The sequence below is a fragment of the Thalassophryne amazonica genome, unplaced genomic scaffold, assembly GCF_902500255.1.
Source record: "Thalassophryne amazonica unplaced genomic scaffold, fThaAma1.1, whole genome shotgun sequence".
NCBI lineage: Eukaryota > Metazoa > Chordata > Actinopteri > Batrachoidiformes > Batrachoididae > Thalassophryne > Thalassophryne amazonica.
Genome location: NW_022986239.1, coordinates 410,172 through 428,271, shown reverse-complemented (window position 1 = coordinate 428,271; position 18,100 = coordinate 410,172). Strand labels below are relative to the sequence as shown.

Genomic DNA, 18,100 nt, shown 5'->3' with positions numbered 1-18,100 from the left:
GAGGGTCACCCCTTTGAGTCTGGTTTGCTTGAGGTTTTTTCCTCAAATCATCAGAGGGAGTGTTTTCTTACCACTGTCATCTGTGTTCTTGCTCTGGGGGTTTAGTAAGGTTAGACCTTATTTATCTAAGGCGCCTTGAGGCAACTTTGTTGTGATTTGGTGCGATCAAAATTAAAATAAATTGAAAAAATTAAAGTTACACTATTTAACAAAACAACATGATTGTAAGGTTACAATATTTAATAAAATGACAATTGTGTCATTTTACACTACTTAATAAAACAACACAATTGGAAGGTTACACTGTCTGATAAAATCCTAACTGGTCAGCTGCATCACCGTGTTGTTTCATCGGCTACCCGCCAGCTGTCTAATCTGGCAGAGAACTAATCTAATGACCAGTTTTGCAGAGTTGTAGTCTTACACACCTCTCTGCAGCTTCTCTCCCCCTGCCATCCCCTCATTACCCCATCCCTGTAGAGACGGTGCCTGCTCCCAGACTACCAATAACCAGCAAAAATCTATTTAAGCATAAAAATTCAAAAAGAAAAAATAATATAGCACCTTCAACTGCACCACAGACTAAAACAGTTAAATGTGGTCTATTAAACATTAGGTCTCTCTCTTCTAAGTCCCTGTTAGTAAATGATATAATAATTGATCAACATATTGATTTATTCTGCCTTACAGAAACCTGGTTACAGCAGGATGAATATGTTAGTTTAAATGAGTCAACACCCCCGAGTCACACTAACTGTCAGAATGCTCGTAGCACGGGCCGAGGCGGAGGATTAGCAGCAATCTTCCATTCCAGCTTATTAATTAATCAAAAACCCAGACAGAGCTTAATTCATTTGAAAACTTGACTCTTAGTCTTGTCCATCCAAATTGGAAGTCCCAAAAACCAGTTTTATTTGTTATTATCTATCGTCCACCTGGTCGTTACTGTGAGTTTCTCTGTGAATTTTCAGACCTTTTGTCTGACTTAGTGCTTAGCTCAGATAAGATAATTATAGTGGGCGATTTTAACATCCACACAGATGCTGTGACTCAATTGGTTTTGCTCAAAATGTAAATGAGTCCACCCACCACTTTAATCATACCTTAGATCTTGTTCTGACTTATGGTATGGAAATTGAAGACTTAACAGTATTCCCTGAAAACCCCCTTCTGTCTGATCATTTCTTAATAACATTTACATTTACTCTGATGGACTACCCAGCAGTGGGGAATAAGTTTCATTACACTAGAAGTCTTTCAGAAAGCGCTGTAACTAGGTTTAAGGATATATTTCCTTCTTTATGTTCTCTAATGCCATATACCAACACAGTGCAGAGTAGCTACCTTAACTCTGTAAGTGAAATAGAGTATCTCGTCAATAGTTTTACATCCTCATTGAAGACAACTTTGGATGCTGTAGCTCCTCTGAAAAAGAGAGCTTTAAATCAGAAGTGCCTGACTCTGTGGTATAACTCACAAACTCACAGCTTACAGCAGATAACCCGTAAGTTGGAGAGGAAATGGCGTCTCACTAATTTAGAAGATCTTCACTTAGCCTGGAAAAAGTCTGTTGCTCTATAAAAAAAAGCCCTCCGTAAAGCTAGGACATCTTACTACTCATCACTAATTGAAGAAAATAAGAACAACCCCAGGTTTCTTTTCAGCACTATAGCCAGGCTGACAAAGAGTCAGAGCTCTATTGAGCCGAGTGTTCCTTTAACTTTAACTAGTAATGACTTCATAACTTTTTTTGCTAATAAAATTTTAACTATTAGAGAAAAAATTACTCATAACCATCCCAAAGACGTATCGTTATCTTTGGCTGCTTTCAGTGATGCCGGTATTTGGTTAGACTCTTTCTCTCAGATTGTTCTGTCTGAGTTATTTTCATTAGTTACTTCATCCAAACCATCAACATGTCTATTAGACCCCATTCCTACCAGGCTGCTCAAGGAAGCCCTACCATTATTTAATGCTTCGATCTTAAATATGATCAATCTATCTTTATTAGTTGGCTATGTACCACAGGCTTTTAAGGTGGCAATAATTAAACCATTACTTAAAAAGCCATCACTTGACCCAGCTATCTTAGCTAATTATAGGCCAATCTCCAACCTTCCTTTTCTCTCAAAAATTCTTGAAAGGGTAGTTGTAAAACAGCTAACTGATCATCTGCAGAGGAATGGTCTATTTGAAGAGTTTCAGTCAGGTTTTAGAATTCATCATAGTACAGAAACAGCATTAGTGAAGGTTACAAATGATCTTCTTCACAGACTAAGGTTAATTATGGAGTTCCACAAGGTTCTGTGCTAGGACCAATTTTATTCACTTTATACATGCTTCCCTTAGGCAGTATTATTAGACGGCATTGCTTAAATTTTCATTGTTACGCAGATGATACCCAGCTTTATCTATCCATGAAGCCAGAAGACACACACCAATTAGCTAAACTGCAGGATTGTCTTACAGACATAAAGACATGGATGACCTCTAATTTCCTGCTTTTAAACTCAGATAAAACTGAAGTTATTGTACTTGATCCCACAAATCTTAGAAACATGGTGTCTAACCAGATCCTTACTCTGGATGGCATTACCCTGACCTTTAGTAATACTGTGAGAAATCTTGGAGTCATTTTTGATCAGGATATGTCATTCAAAGCGCATATTAAACAAATATGTAGGACTGCTTTTTTGCATTTACGGAATATCTCTAAAATTAGGAAGGTCTTGTCTCAGAGTGATGCTGAAAAACTAATTCATGCATTTATTTCCTCTAGGCTGGACTATTGTAATTCATTATTATCAGGTTGTCCTAAAAGTTCCCTGAAAAGCTTTCAGTTAATTCAAAATGCTGCAGCTAGAGTACTGACAGGGACTGGAAGGAGAGAGCATATCTCACCCATATTGGCCTCTCTTTATTGGCTTCCTGTTAATTCTAGAATAGAATTTAAAATTCTTCTTCTTACTTATAAGGTTTTGAATAATCAGGTCCCATCTTATCTTAGGGACCTCGTAGTACCATATCACCCCAATAGAGCTCTTCGCTCTCAGACTGCAGGCTTACTTGTAGTTCCTAGGGTTTGTAAGAGTAGAATGGGAGGCAGAGCCTTCAGCTTTCAGGCTCCTCTCCTGTGGAACCAGCTCCCAATTCAGATCAGGGAGACAGACACCCTCTCTATCAATCAATCAACTTTTTTCTTATATAGCGCCAAATCACAACAAACAGTTGCCCCAAGGCGCTCCATATTGCAAGGCAAGGCCATACAATAACCATGAAAAACCCCAACGGTCAAAACGACCCCCTATGAGCAAGCACTTGGCCACAGTGGGAAGGAAAAACTCCCTTTTAACAGGAAGAAACCTCCAGCAGAACCAGGCTCAGGGAGGGGCAGTCTTCTGCTGAGACTGGTTGGGGCTGAGGGAAAGAACCAGGAAAAAGACATGCCGAGAAGGGGGGCAGAGATCGATCACTAATGATTAAATGCAGAGTGATGCATACAGAGCAAAAAAAGAAAGAAACAGTGCATCATGGGAACCCCCCACAGTCTACGTCTAAAGCAACATAACCAAGGGATGGTCCAGGGTCACCCGATCCAGCCCTAACTATAAGCCTTAGCGAAAAGGAAAGTTTTAAGCCTAATCTTAAAAGTAGAGAGGGCTGGATCAGGTGACCCTGAACCATCCCTTAGTTATGCTGCTATAGACGTAGACTGCTGGGGGGTTCCCATGATGCACTGAGTGTTTCTTTCTCTTTTTGCTCTGTATGCACCACTCTGCATTTAATCATTAGTGATTGATCTCTGCTCCCCTCCACAGCATGTCTTTTTCCTGGTTCTCTCCCTCAGCCCCAACCAGTCCCAGCAGAAGACTGCCCCTCCCTGAGCCTGGTTCTGCTGGAGGTTTCTTCCTGTTAAAAGGGAGTTTTTCCTTCCCACTGTAGCCAAGTGCTTGCTCACAGGGGGTCGTTTTGACCGTTGGGGTTTTACATAATTATTGTATGGCCTTGCCTTACAATATAACGCGCCTTGGGGCAACTGTTTGTTGTGATTTGGTGCTATATAAATAAAATTGATTGATTGATTGATTGAGTTTTGCTTCACTCTCTGTTGTAAGCAGTGTACAGATCATCCTACAAATGGAAGTAGTCGTTTGAACCAACAGTTCAAGATCATGGTGTGTTTCTGGAGCATGTGATCGTTGGTGATAGTTTTCTTCGGTCCGGTGGAACAGGCTGGGTGGTGATGAGAAACAGTTCTGAGGCGCGTGGTGTTCAGCACACAGGCATCACTCTTCAGGCGTGTGCCTGTATTAGCCAATCACAGAGCCCCGCAGCCTGCTTGGGGAGTGACTGGGAGTTTATGCCGACATTGTTTATGATTTATTTTTCATAAAGTCACAGCTTCATTCTCAGATTCCTCGGCGGCTGTGTTCTGTTCAGACTGCTTCAGCATGCCGCTCTCACAGCTTCCGATGATTGGTCTGTTTTTGCATCAGAAGGTCACGGCGTTGGATTGGTTGATGGCTGCAGGGAGAATGAGCATGGCTTCTCTTTTTCACCTTTTTCTTTTTGCGCTTGTCATTCGTAGCATGGCTCTTGTCATATGGCACGAATGGCGTTTGTACGGCACGGTGCATGATGTCACCAGCGGCTGTTTGTGCTTGCTGCCTCGTGGACAGAAGTGTGTGCTCGTGGCTCACTGAGACAAACAATGCTTTGCCGCCGGAAGTCTTCATACATTCTGTCAGGTCCAGTTTCACTGGACGAGGCTGACGGCAGATTTCAGATTTGACGTCCACAGCGTTGTGGTGTCCTGATGAAGACACGTCACCTCTCAGCATTCATTCGGCGTGAAGTCGTCCATGTTGACGTGAGGATGGGCATGGCATTGTTCTCAGTCTCAACTCACTTCAGTCACGCCGCCACCACAAAGCATCACCTGCCCCAGTAAGCACAGCCAAAGCCACACCCCCGAAGTGTGATTGGCTCCTTTCTTCTGTCTCCAAGGCGACAAGACAATGAAAATTGTACCAGTGAAACAACAGCCCCCGGTTACGGTACTGGATCTGATTGCAGGCGCCAAGTACCATCTGCGGGTTTACTCTCACGTGCACCACAGCATCAGCAGCAAACCTGTCACCTTCAAGACCAGCGCAGGTGAGACCACACCTGGCAGGGCGGACCCACGCTTCTAGTCAGGTGGGCGAGTCCAAACGCACATCTGTCAGTCGTAGCTGAGGACGTTGTTCCTGTTCTCCATGTCCTTTGAGAACTTCACACGTTGTCAGGATGGATTCAGGCTTCACCATCTGAGTCTGAGTGAAGTGGAAGCAAATGATCTCTTAACTGTGAAAAATCAGCTTCACCATACTGTTGCAGGTGTTTGTCTTTTTCTGTCAGTTGTTTTTTATTCTGTGTACAGTAGAGAAAGCTGTAAACTACAGCAGCTCGTTGAGGCTGGGTCCATTCAGGTCTAAAAATAAATTAAGTCTGACCCCCAAAAGAAAAGAATAATGAGTTTTCACTGTTTTTCTCATCTGTTCTGCATTTGACTTCTGATGACATCATCCATTTGACCTGTGTTCTTATTTTGAAAGACTCTTGTGCAAAAAACAGGAAGTTGTCATTGTAGCCTCAGTCACACAGTGACTACTCAAGGAAAAGTATCAGTTTCTGTTGGTTTTTGTCTCACAAAAGTCAGCAAAATGAGTTCCAGCTGATGTTTGCAAAGTTCACCAGAAAGTTTCGTGCGTGTTCAGAACTTTGAGGGGACATCAGACAGAGATCTTTCCTGCTGCTTGGACTTTGTTTGCTGTTTTGAGTGTGAGACAGGGGGACACAGTGAGGACACACAACATATCTGGACCAAACAGGGTGAAAACTGATTCACATGTTGACGTCAGCGACAGTCTGGATGGGAAAGTTAGGTATTTTTAAAATCTTAAAGAGCAAGAATCACAAACAGCAACAAACAGATTATTTAACTGCAGAGTCGCCTGGATTTAAACAGGTAGAAAGTTTTTTTATCTTCCATGGGAGCCAGAGTTTTCTGTCTTAATATAAAGACTGTACAAAATGTTTTAGTGAAGTAATTTTTTTTCGTGTAGTTAATATTGAAAACTGAACATGCACGTCACCTTTTTTCTGTTTTTTTTTCCATTTTTCTTTTTGTTTTTGTTACCAAGATTAAAAAGCATCTTAAGTGCCAGATATCAGCTGATGAAGAGCACATTTAATAAATACTTTATTGAAATGGGCAGTCTGACAAACATAACATTTGGCCGAGTTTGTGCAAAGCCCCCCAGAGTTAAAGCAGAATTTTTGCGTGGAATACTCAGGGTGCTCAGATGTGTGAATACAGCGGGACTCATCTGTTTCCTTCGGTCTTCATTCACTTGGCCTCAAGTCGCTCCAGTGGTGCTCAAAGATCCGCGGGAGGATGGAGGGACGAGATAGAGCAGAGCGGGAGGACAGAGGGACGAGATGGAGCAGAGCGGGAGGACGGAGGGACGAGATGGAGCAGAGCGGGAGGACGGAGGGACGAGATGGAGCAGAGCGGGAGGACGGAGGGACGAGATGGAGCAGAGCGGGAGGACGGAGGGACGAGATGGAGCAGAGCGGGAGGGCAGAGGGATGAGAGAGCAGAGCGTGAGGACAAAGGACAAGATAGAGCAGAACGTGACGACGGAGGGACGAGATAGAGCAGAGCGTGAAGACGGAGGGACGAGACAGAGCAGAGCGTGAAGACGGAGGGACGAGACAGAGCAGAGCGTGTTTTAATGTCACACAGACCGTGCACTTGTCTCTGTTGACGCTATCGTACGTAGCACCTGTGGACGCTCTGTGCTCTGGATCGATTGTGGCTTCCTGTCTTCCTTAATGATGTGTGCTGTACCAGATAATTGTAAAATGAATTTATTGAGCACATTGTCAATTAAAAATAAAAGAAGACAACCTGCAGGACAAATATAAAGACAGCACAGAACATTATTAAACCGGCAAAAACAGCCATCTGTAAAACCACGATAATAAACACGGTTCCTCCACTAACTCTGAAGGGTCAAAAACATTCGAATTTTTCAGATATTAATACATTGGGTTCACAAAGTATCCAAATATTTGTGGACCTGGTTCTGTGTGGACAATGTCTTTGGGTTTGATGTTGTACTTTCTGATTGGTCAGTACTGTGGTATTCATCAGTTCATAGGTCGGCGTTGTGAATCGTACCCAGCAAAAGTCCAACACCTTCATCATGTCTTTTGGCTGCGTTCGTTCTTCAGTGTGATCCGGGAAGTTGCTGACTCTCCACTGTGTCTGTGTCCAGCTTACAGTAAGGACCAGGTGGACATCGCCACCCAAGGCTGGTTCATTGGGCTCATGTGTGCCATCGCCCTCATCATCCTCATCCTCCTCATCGTGTGCTTCATCAAAAGGAGTCGTGGAGGCAAATATCCTGGTAAGACCTGAACCTGTTCCTCAGATATAGAACCAAGGACCAACACTGAACCACGTCACCCTCCGAACCCAAGGGCCTTTGACCTTTGCTTCATCTGAGCTAATAGACACTTTACTGTTGTCCCATGTGTGTTCACCCTGTGGAACTGTGTTGGATGTGTTTATTATTTTGGTGAAACCTGTTTCTCTTTTCTGAAGTACTTTGAACTGTGTTTGGTTCCTGTTGCAGTGTGGGTAATACTGTGTATAGATCCTGTTGCAGTGTGGGTAACACTACATATAGATCATGTTGCAATGCTCATAGCACTGAGTCTGGTCCCTGTTATTTGTTTTTCTATTTTATGTTTGTTCAGCTTTGTAAATCCTTGTAACTGTTAGGATGGCTGAGTCTGGTCTGCTTGAGGTTTCTTCCTCAAAACATCAGAGGGACTTTTTCCTTACCACTGTCACCTATGCTTTGCTCTGGGGGTTGGTAAGATTAGACCAACATACATAGCAACACAACAACATCCACAGAAACACAGAACAAATCAACAACATCCCCAGAACACCACAAGTCAACATCCCCAGAACAACATAACAACATAACCCCATCCACAGAACAACATAACACAACGCCATCCATAGAACACCACAAGTCAACAACATCCACAGAGTATAACATGTCACCATCCCCAGAACACCACAACAACATCCATAAAACAACACAAAAACATCCAGAGAACAAAACAACAACATCCACAGAACAACACAAAAACATCCAGAGAACAAAACAACAACATCCACAGAACAACACAACATCCATAGAACAACACAACATCCCCAGAACACCACAACAACATCCACAGAACACAACATCCATAGAACAACACAACAACATCCATAGAACAACACAACAACATCCAGAGAACAACACAACACCCCCAGAACGGCATACTAACAACACAGCAATGTCCACAGAACAACATCCACAGAACATCATAACACAACATCCCCAGAACAACATACTAACACAGCAACGTCCACAGAACAACAAAACGCAACATCCCCAGAACAACATACTAACAACACAGCAACGTCCACAGAACAACCAAATGCAACATCCCCAGAACAACATACTAACAACATAGCAACATCCCCAGAACAACAAAATGCAACATCCCCAGAACAACATACTAACAACACAGCAACGTCCACAGAACAACAAAACACAACATCCCCAGAACAACATACTAACAACACAGCAACATCCCCAGAACAACAAAATGCAACATCCCCAGAACAACATACTAACAACACAGCAACATCCACAGAACAACAAAACGCAACATCCCCAGAACAACATACTAACAACACAGCAAGTCCACAGAACAACAAAACGCAACATCCCCAGAACAACATACTAACAACACAGCAACGTCCCCAGAACAACAAAACGCAACATCCCCAGAACAACATACTAACAACACAGCAACGTCCACAGAACACCAAAACGCAACATCCCCAGAACAACACAACATCCATAGAACAACACAACATCCCCAGAACACCACAACAACATCCACAGAACACAACATCCATAGAACAACACAACATCCATAGAACACCACAACAACGTCCAGAGAACATCATAACACAACATCCCCAGAACAACATACTAACAACACAGCAACGTCCACAGAACAACAAAACGCAACATCCCCAGAACAACATACTAACAACACAGCAACGTCCACAGAACAACAAAACGCAACATCCCCAGAACAACATACTAACAACACAGCAACGTCCACAGAACAACAAAACGCAACATCCCCAGAACAACATACTAACAACACAGCAACGTCCACAGAACAACAAAACGCAACATCCCCAGAACAACATACTAACAACACAAGTCAACATCCCCAGAACAACATAACAACACAACCCCATCCACAGAACATCATAACACAATGCCATCCATAGAACACAAGTCAAAAACATCCACAGAGTATAACGTCAGCATCCCCAGAACACCACAACAACATCCATAGAACAACACAACATCCCCAGAACACCACAACAACATCCCCAGAACAACATAACACAACACCATCCACAGAACAACATAACACAATGCCATCCATAGAACAACACAAGTCAACAACATCCACAGAGTATAACATGTCACCATCCCCAGAACAACACAACAACATCCATAAAACAACACAAAAACATCCAGAGAACAAAACAACAACATCCACAGAACAACACAAAAACATCCAGAGAACAAAACAACAACATCCACAGAACAACACAACATCCATAGAACAACACAACATCCCCAGAACACCACAACAACATCCACAGAACACAACATCCATAGAACAACACAACAACATCCATAGAACAACACAACAACATCCAGAGAACAACACAACACCCCCAGAACGGCATACTAACAACACAGCAATGTCCACAGAACAACATCCACAGAACATCATAACACAACATCCCCAGAACAACATACTAACACAGCAACGTCCCCAGAACAACAAAACGCAACATCCCCAGAACAACATACTAACAACACAGCAACGTCCACAGAACAACAAAATGCAACATCCCCAGAACAACATACTAACAACATAGCAACATCCCCAGAACAACAAAATGCAACATCCCCAGAACAACATACTAACAACATAGCAACGTCCACAAAACAACAAAACGCAACATCCCCAGAATAACATACTAACAACACAGCAACGTCCACAGAACACCAAAACGCAACATCCCCAGAACAACATACTAACAACACAGCAACGTCCACAGAACACCAAAACGCAACATCCCCAGAACAACATACTAACAACACAGCAACGTCCACAGAACACCAAAACGCAACATCCCCAGAACAACACAACATCCATAGAACAACACAACATCCCCAGAACACCACAACAACATCCACAGAACACAACATCCATAGAACAACACAACATCCATAGAACAACACAACAACGTCCAGAGAACATCATAACGCAACATCCCCAGAACAACATACTAACAACACAGCAACGTCCACAGAACAACAAAACGCAACATCCCCAGAACAACATACTAACAACACAGCAACGTCCACAGAACAACAAAACGCAACATCCCCGAACAACATACTAACAACACAGCAACGTCCACAGAACAACAAAACGCAACATCCCCAGAACAACATACTAACAACACAGCAACGTCCACAGAACAACAAAACGCAACATCCCCAGAACAACATACTAACAACACAGCAACGTCCACAGAACAACAAAACGCAACATCCCCAGAACAACATACTAACAACACAGCAACGTCCACAGAACAACAAAACGCAACATCCCCAGAACAACATACTAACAACACAGCAACGTCCACAGAACACCAAAACGCAACATCCCCAGAACAACACAACATCCATAGAACAACACAACATCCCCAGAACACCACAACAACATCCACAGAACACAACATCCATAGAACAACACAACATCCATAGAACAACACAACAACGTCCAGAGAACATCATAACGCAACATCCCCAGAACAACATACTAACAACACAGCAACGTCCACAGAACAACAAAACGCAACATCCCCAGAACAACATACTAACAACACAGCAACGTCCACAGAACAACAAAACGCAACATCCCCGAACAACATACTAACAACACAGCAACGTCCACAGAACAACAAAACGCAACATCCCCAGAACAACATACTAACAACACAGCAACGTCCACAGAACAACAAAACGCAACATCCCCAGAACAACATACTAACAACACAGCAACGTCCACAGAACAACAAAACGCAACATCCCCAGAACAACATACTAACAACACAGCAACGTCCACAGAACAACAAAACGCAACATCCCCAGAACAACATACTAACAACACAGCAACGTCCACAGAACAACAAAACGCAACATCCCCAGAACAACATACTAACAACACAGCAACGTCCACAGAACAACATCCCCAGAACAACATACTAACAACACAGCAACGTCCACAGAACAACATCCCCAGAACAACATACTAACAACACAGCAATGTCCACAGAACAACATCCCCAGAACAACATACTAACAACACAGCAATGTCCACAGAACAACATCCCCAGAACAACATACTAACAACACAGCAATGTCCACAGAACAACATCCCCAGAACAACATACTAACAACACAGCAATGTCCACAGAACAACATCCACAGAACATACTAACAACACAGCAATGTCCACAGAACAACATCCACAGAACATCATAACAACACAGCAATGTCCACAGAACAACATCCACAGAACATCATAACATCCCCAGAACAACATACTAACAACACAGCAATGTCCACAGAACAACATCCACAGAACATCATAACATCCCCAGAACAACATACTAACAACACAGCAATGTCCACAGAACAACATCCACAGAACATCATAACATCCCCAGAACAACATACTAACAACACAGCAATGTCCACAGAACAACATCCACAGAACATCATAACATCCCTATAACAACATACTAACAACACAGCAATGTCCACAGAACATCATCCACAGAACATCATAACATCCCACAAACAACATACTAACAACACAGCAATGTCCACAGAACATCATAACTTCCCACAAACAACATACTAACAACACAGCAATGTCCACAGAACAACATCCACAGAACATCATAACACAACATCCCCAGAACAACATACTAACAACACAGCAATGTCCACAGAACAACAAAACAACATCCCCAGAACAACATACTAACACAGCAACGTCCACAGAACAACATCCCCAGAACAACATACTAACAACACAGCAATGTCCACAGAACAACATCCCCAGAACAACATACTAACAACACAGCAATGTCCACAGAACAACATCCCCAGAACAACATACTAACAACACAGCAATGTCCACAGAACAACATCCCCAGAACAACATACTAACAACACAGCAATGTCCACAGAACAACATCCACAGAACATACTAACAACACAGCAATGTCCACAGAACAACATCCACAGAACATCATAACAACACAGCAATGTCCACAGAACAACATCCACAGAACATCATAACATCCCCAGAACAACATACTAACAACACAGCAATGTCCACAGAACAACATCCACAGAACATCATAACATCCCCAGAACAACATACTAACAACACAGCAATGTCCACAGAACAACATCCACAGAACATCATAACATCCCCAGAACAACATACTAACAACACAGCAATGTCCACAGAACAACATCCACAGAACATCATAACATCCCTATAACAACATACTAACAACACAGCAATGTCCACAGAACATCATCCACAGAACATCATAACATCCCACAAACAACATACTAACAACACAGCAATGTCCACAGAACAACATCCACAGAACATCATAACTTCCCACAAACAACATACTAACAACACAGCAATGTCCACAGAACAACATCCACAGAACATCATAACACAACATCCCCAGAACAACATACTAACAACACAGCAATGTCCACAGAACAACAAAACAACATCCCCAGAACAACATACTAACACAGCAACGTCCACAGAACAACAAAACACAACATCCCCAGAACAACATACTAACAACACAGCAATGTCCACAGAACAACATCCATAGAACATCATAACATCCCCAGAACAACATACTAACAACACAGCAATGTCCACAGAACAACATCCACAGAACATCATAACACAACATCCCCAGAACAACATACTAACAACACAGCAATGTCCACAGAACAACAAAATGCAACATCCCCAGAATAACATACTAACAACACAGCAACGTCCACAGAACAACATCCACAGAACATCATAACATCCCCAGAACAACATACTAACAACACAGCAATGTCCACAGAACAACATCCACAGAACATCATAACATCCCCAGAACAACATACTAACAACACAGCAATGTCCACAGAACAACATCCACAGAACATCATAACATCCCCAGAACAACATACTAACAACACAGCAATGTCCACAGAACAACATCCACAGAACATCATAACATCCCCAGAACAACATACTAACAACACAGCAATGTCCACAGAACAACATCCACAGAACATCATAACATCCCCAGAACAACATACTAACAACACAGCAATGTCCACAGAACAACATCCACAGAACATCATAACATCCCCAGAACAACATACTAACAACACAGCAATGTCCACAGAACAACATCCACAGAACATCATAACACAACATCCCCAGAACAACATACTAACAACACAGCAATGTCCACAGAACAACAAAATGCAACATCCCCAGAATAACATACTAACAACACAGCAACGTCCACAGAACAACATCCACAGAACATCATAACATCCCCAGAACAACATACTAACAACACAGCAATGTCCACAGAACAACATCCACAGAACATCATAACATCCCCAGAACAACATACTAACAACACAGCAATGTCCACAGAACAACATCCACAGAACATCATAACATCCCCAGAACAACATACTAACAACACAGCAATGTCCACAGAACAACATCCACAGAACATCATAACATCCCCAGAACAACATACTAACAACACAGCAATGTCCACAGAACAACATCCACAGAACATCATAACATCCCCAGAACAACATACTAACAACACAGCAATGTCCACAGAACAACATCCACAGAACATCATAACATCCCCAGAACAACATACTAACAACACAGCAATGTCCACAGAACAACATCCACAGAACATCATAACATCCCCAGAACAACATACTAACAACACAGCAATGTCCACAGAACAACAAAACACAACATCCCCAGAACAACATACTAACAACACAGCAAGTCCACAGAACAACAAAACGCAACATCCCCAGAACAACATACTAACAACACAGCAACGTCCACAGAACAACAAAATGCAACATCCCCAGAACAACATACTAACAACATAGCAACATCCACAGAACAACAAAACACAACATCCCCAGAACAACATACTTACAACACAGCAACGTCCACAGAACAACAAAATGCAACATCCCCAGAACAACATACTAACAACATAGCAACATCCACAGAACAACAAAATGCAACATCCCCAAAACAACATACTAACAACACTGCAACGTCCACAGAACAACAAAACACAACATCCCCAGAACAACATACTAACAACACAGCAATGTCCACAGAACAACATCCATAGAACATCATAACACAACATCCCCAGAACAACAGAACAACACAACCATGTTCATAGAACAACATAACAACTAGGGATGAGCGAGTACACCACTATCTGTATCTGTACTCGTAGTGGGTGGGGCCTAAACCGGACGTGGGCATGGTTTAACCCGAAATGGCTGGGGCTTAAATCAGTAAATTACTTTAAGTCTGAAATTGATATGGATTGATCAGATGTTGCTATATTTATTGCTTGTTTGAAAACTATTTACAGAACAGCCTCAAAATTGAGATTCAATGTTTTTGATCACAATAGTAAAGCAACTATTTACAGAACAAGTTTTTTATAAACTCAGAACATGAATATTTTTATGTGTATGAATGAATATTTACAGAACAGCCTCAGAATTGAGATTCAGTGTCGTAGGAAATTATGAACTACTAAGTCTGCATGAACAAGAGTTGTCATACTCAACATAACTTTATTTTAATTTTATGATCAAACTGATTTTTTTTAAATTATTTATTTATTTTTACTACCTAACGTTCTCTGCATTTTTTTCCACACACAAAGTTAAACAATATTGATTAAGGTGTCTGTGTCTGTGTGTGCATGACTATCTGTGTGTGTGTGCATACTGAGGGAGACAGAGAGGTTGTTCGACTGACTAATTTATTTTTATGAACTGCAGTGATAAAGTGTCACATACTGCATGCAGCCATATTCAATAAAAAATATTAATATCGCCTACTTTGTGTGTTCAGCTGTATGTGTGTCTGTGTGTAAGTGGTCTGTAAGACTGTTAATTTTTTAATGATCTGTGTGAACTTGGTGATTCATGCAAACATCCAGTGATGGCAAACAAGGAAATAATATCAGCCTTGTTCACTGTGTTCTTCTCAAAAGCACCGCGTTCAGTATGAGCAAAGGTTTACAACTGACTTTATATCACCAACAAAACGAAGAGCAAAAAAAAAAAAAAAAAGGTTAAAAAATAAATAAACAAAAAACCCGACTGGAGGCTGTGACCGACGTGACAGGAGCTGTTTTCACCTCTGTCTTGTTAAAAGCTGCGCGTATGTCATGAAACAAGTTCACCAAGTAACTTTAAATATCAGACAAACTGAAAAAGAGAGGAGCTGAAGAAAACTTGACAAAACTTGACAGAGCAACGTGAGGCAGAATCCAGTCAAGCACAGAGAGAGATCCTGTGTGTGTGTGTGTGTGTGTGTGTATGTGTGTGTGTGTGTGTGTGTGTGAAGCTGCAGAGAGACATCATCCACAGAACAGCACAACATCCACAGAACAACACAACAACATCCATAGAACAACACAACATCATCCACAGAACAACACAACATCCACAGAACAGCACAACATCCACAGAACAACATAACATCATCCACAGAACAACACAACAACATCCACAGAACAGCACAACATCCACAGAACAACACAACATCCACAGAACAACACAACATCCACAGAACAGCACAACATCCACAGAACAACACAACAACATCCCCAGAACAACATAACATCCACAGAACAACAAACAAAACAGCAACATCCACAGAACAACATAACAAGTCAGCATCCCTAGAACACGACAACAACATCCATAGAACAAGAAAACATTCCCAGAACAACATAACATCATCCAGAGAACAAACAAAACAGCAACATCCACAGAACAACACAACATCCATAGAACAACATAACATCCACAGAACAACAAACAAAACAGCAACATCCACAGAACAACATAACAAGTCAGCATCCCTAGAACACGACAACAACATCCATAGAACAAGAAAACATTCCCAGAACAACATAACATCATCCAGAGAACAAACAAAACAGCAACATCCACAGAACAACACAACATCCATAGAACAACATAACATCCACAGAACAACAAACAAAACAGCAACATCCACAGAACAACATAACAAGTCAGCATCCCTAGAACACAATAACAACATCCACAGAACAACACAACATCCCCAGAACAACATAACATCATCCACAGAACAACAAACAAAACAGCAACATCCACAGAACAACACAACATCCACAGAACAGCACAAGTCCGCATCCCTAGAACACCACAACAAATGGACTGCATTTTATGTTATTTTACAACATCCATAGAACAACACAACATCCCCAGAACAACATAACATCATCCACATAACAACACAACAACATCCACAGAACAGCACAACATCCACAGAACAACACAACAACATCCCCAGAACAACATAACATCCACAGAACAAACAAAACAGCAACATCCACAGAACAACATAACAAGTCAGCATCCCTAGAACATGACAACAACATCCATAGAACAACAAAACATTCCCAGAACAACATAACATCATCCAGAGAACAAACAAAACAGCAACATCCACAGAACACAACATCCACAGAACAACAAACAAAACAGCAACATCCACAGAACAACACAACATCCCCAGAACAACATAACAACATCCACAGAACAGCACAACCATATCCCTAGAAGAACATCCACAGAACAACATATCACAGCAACATCCAGAGAACAACACAACAACGTCCAGAGAACAACACAACATCCACAGAACACAACATCCCCAGAACAACATAACAACAGAGCAATGTCCTCAGAACATCATAACACAACATCCCTAGAACAACACAACATCCATAGAAAAACATAACAAGTCAGCATCCCCAGAACAACACAGCAACATCCCCAGAACAACACAACAACATCCCCAGAACAAAATAACAACACTGCAGCATCCCCAGAACAACACAGCAGCATCCCCAGAACAACACAGCAACATCCCCAGAACACCACAACATCCACAGAACAACAAACAAAACAGCAACATCCACAGAACAACATAACAAGTCAGCATCCCTAGAACAGGACAACAACATCCATAGAACAACACAACATCCCCAGAACAACATAACATCCACAGAACAACATATCATCCACAGAACAACACAACATCCACAGAACAGCACAACATCCACAGAACAGCACAACATCCACAGAACAGCACAGCATCCCCAGAACAACACAAGTCAGCATCCCCAGAACACCACAACAAATGGCCTGCATTTTATGTTATTTTACAACAACATCCATAGAACAACACAACATCCCCAGAACAACATATCATCCACAGAACAACAAACAAAACAGCAACATCCACAGAACAACACAACAACATCCCCAGAACAACATAACATCCACAGAACAACAAACAAAACAGCAACATCCACAGAACAACATAACAAGTCAGCATCCCTAGAACACGACAACAACATCCATAGAACAACACAACATTCCCAGAACAACATAACATCATCCAGAGAACAAAC

The 18,100-nt window shown here is 41.9% G+C and overlaps 1 protein-coding gene across 1 annotated transcript in view; it reads left to right on the top strand.

Annotated features, from left to right (window-relative positions):
- Positions 1–18,100, top strand: part of LOC117505737 (neurofascin-like) — a 62,672-nt gene that overhangs the window by 21,360 nt on the left and 23,212 nt on the right. The window contains exons 3-4 of the mRNA XM_034165288.1: positions 5,008–5,157; positions 7,326–7,457. Coding sequence (XP_034021179.1) covers positions 5,019–5,157; positions 7,326–7,457 — 271 coding nt within the window. The 5' untranslated portion in view covers positions 5,008–5,018. The remainder of the gene's footprint in view (positions 1–5,007; positions 5,158–7,325; positions 7,458–18,100) is intronic.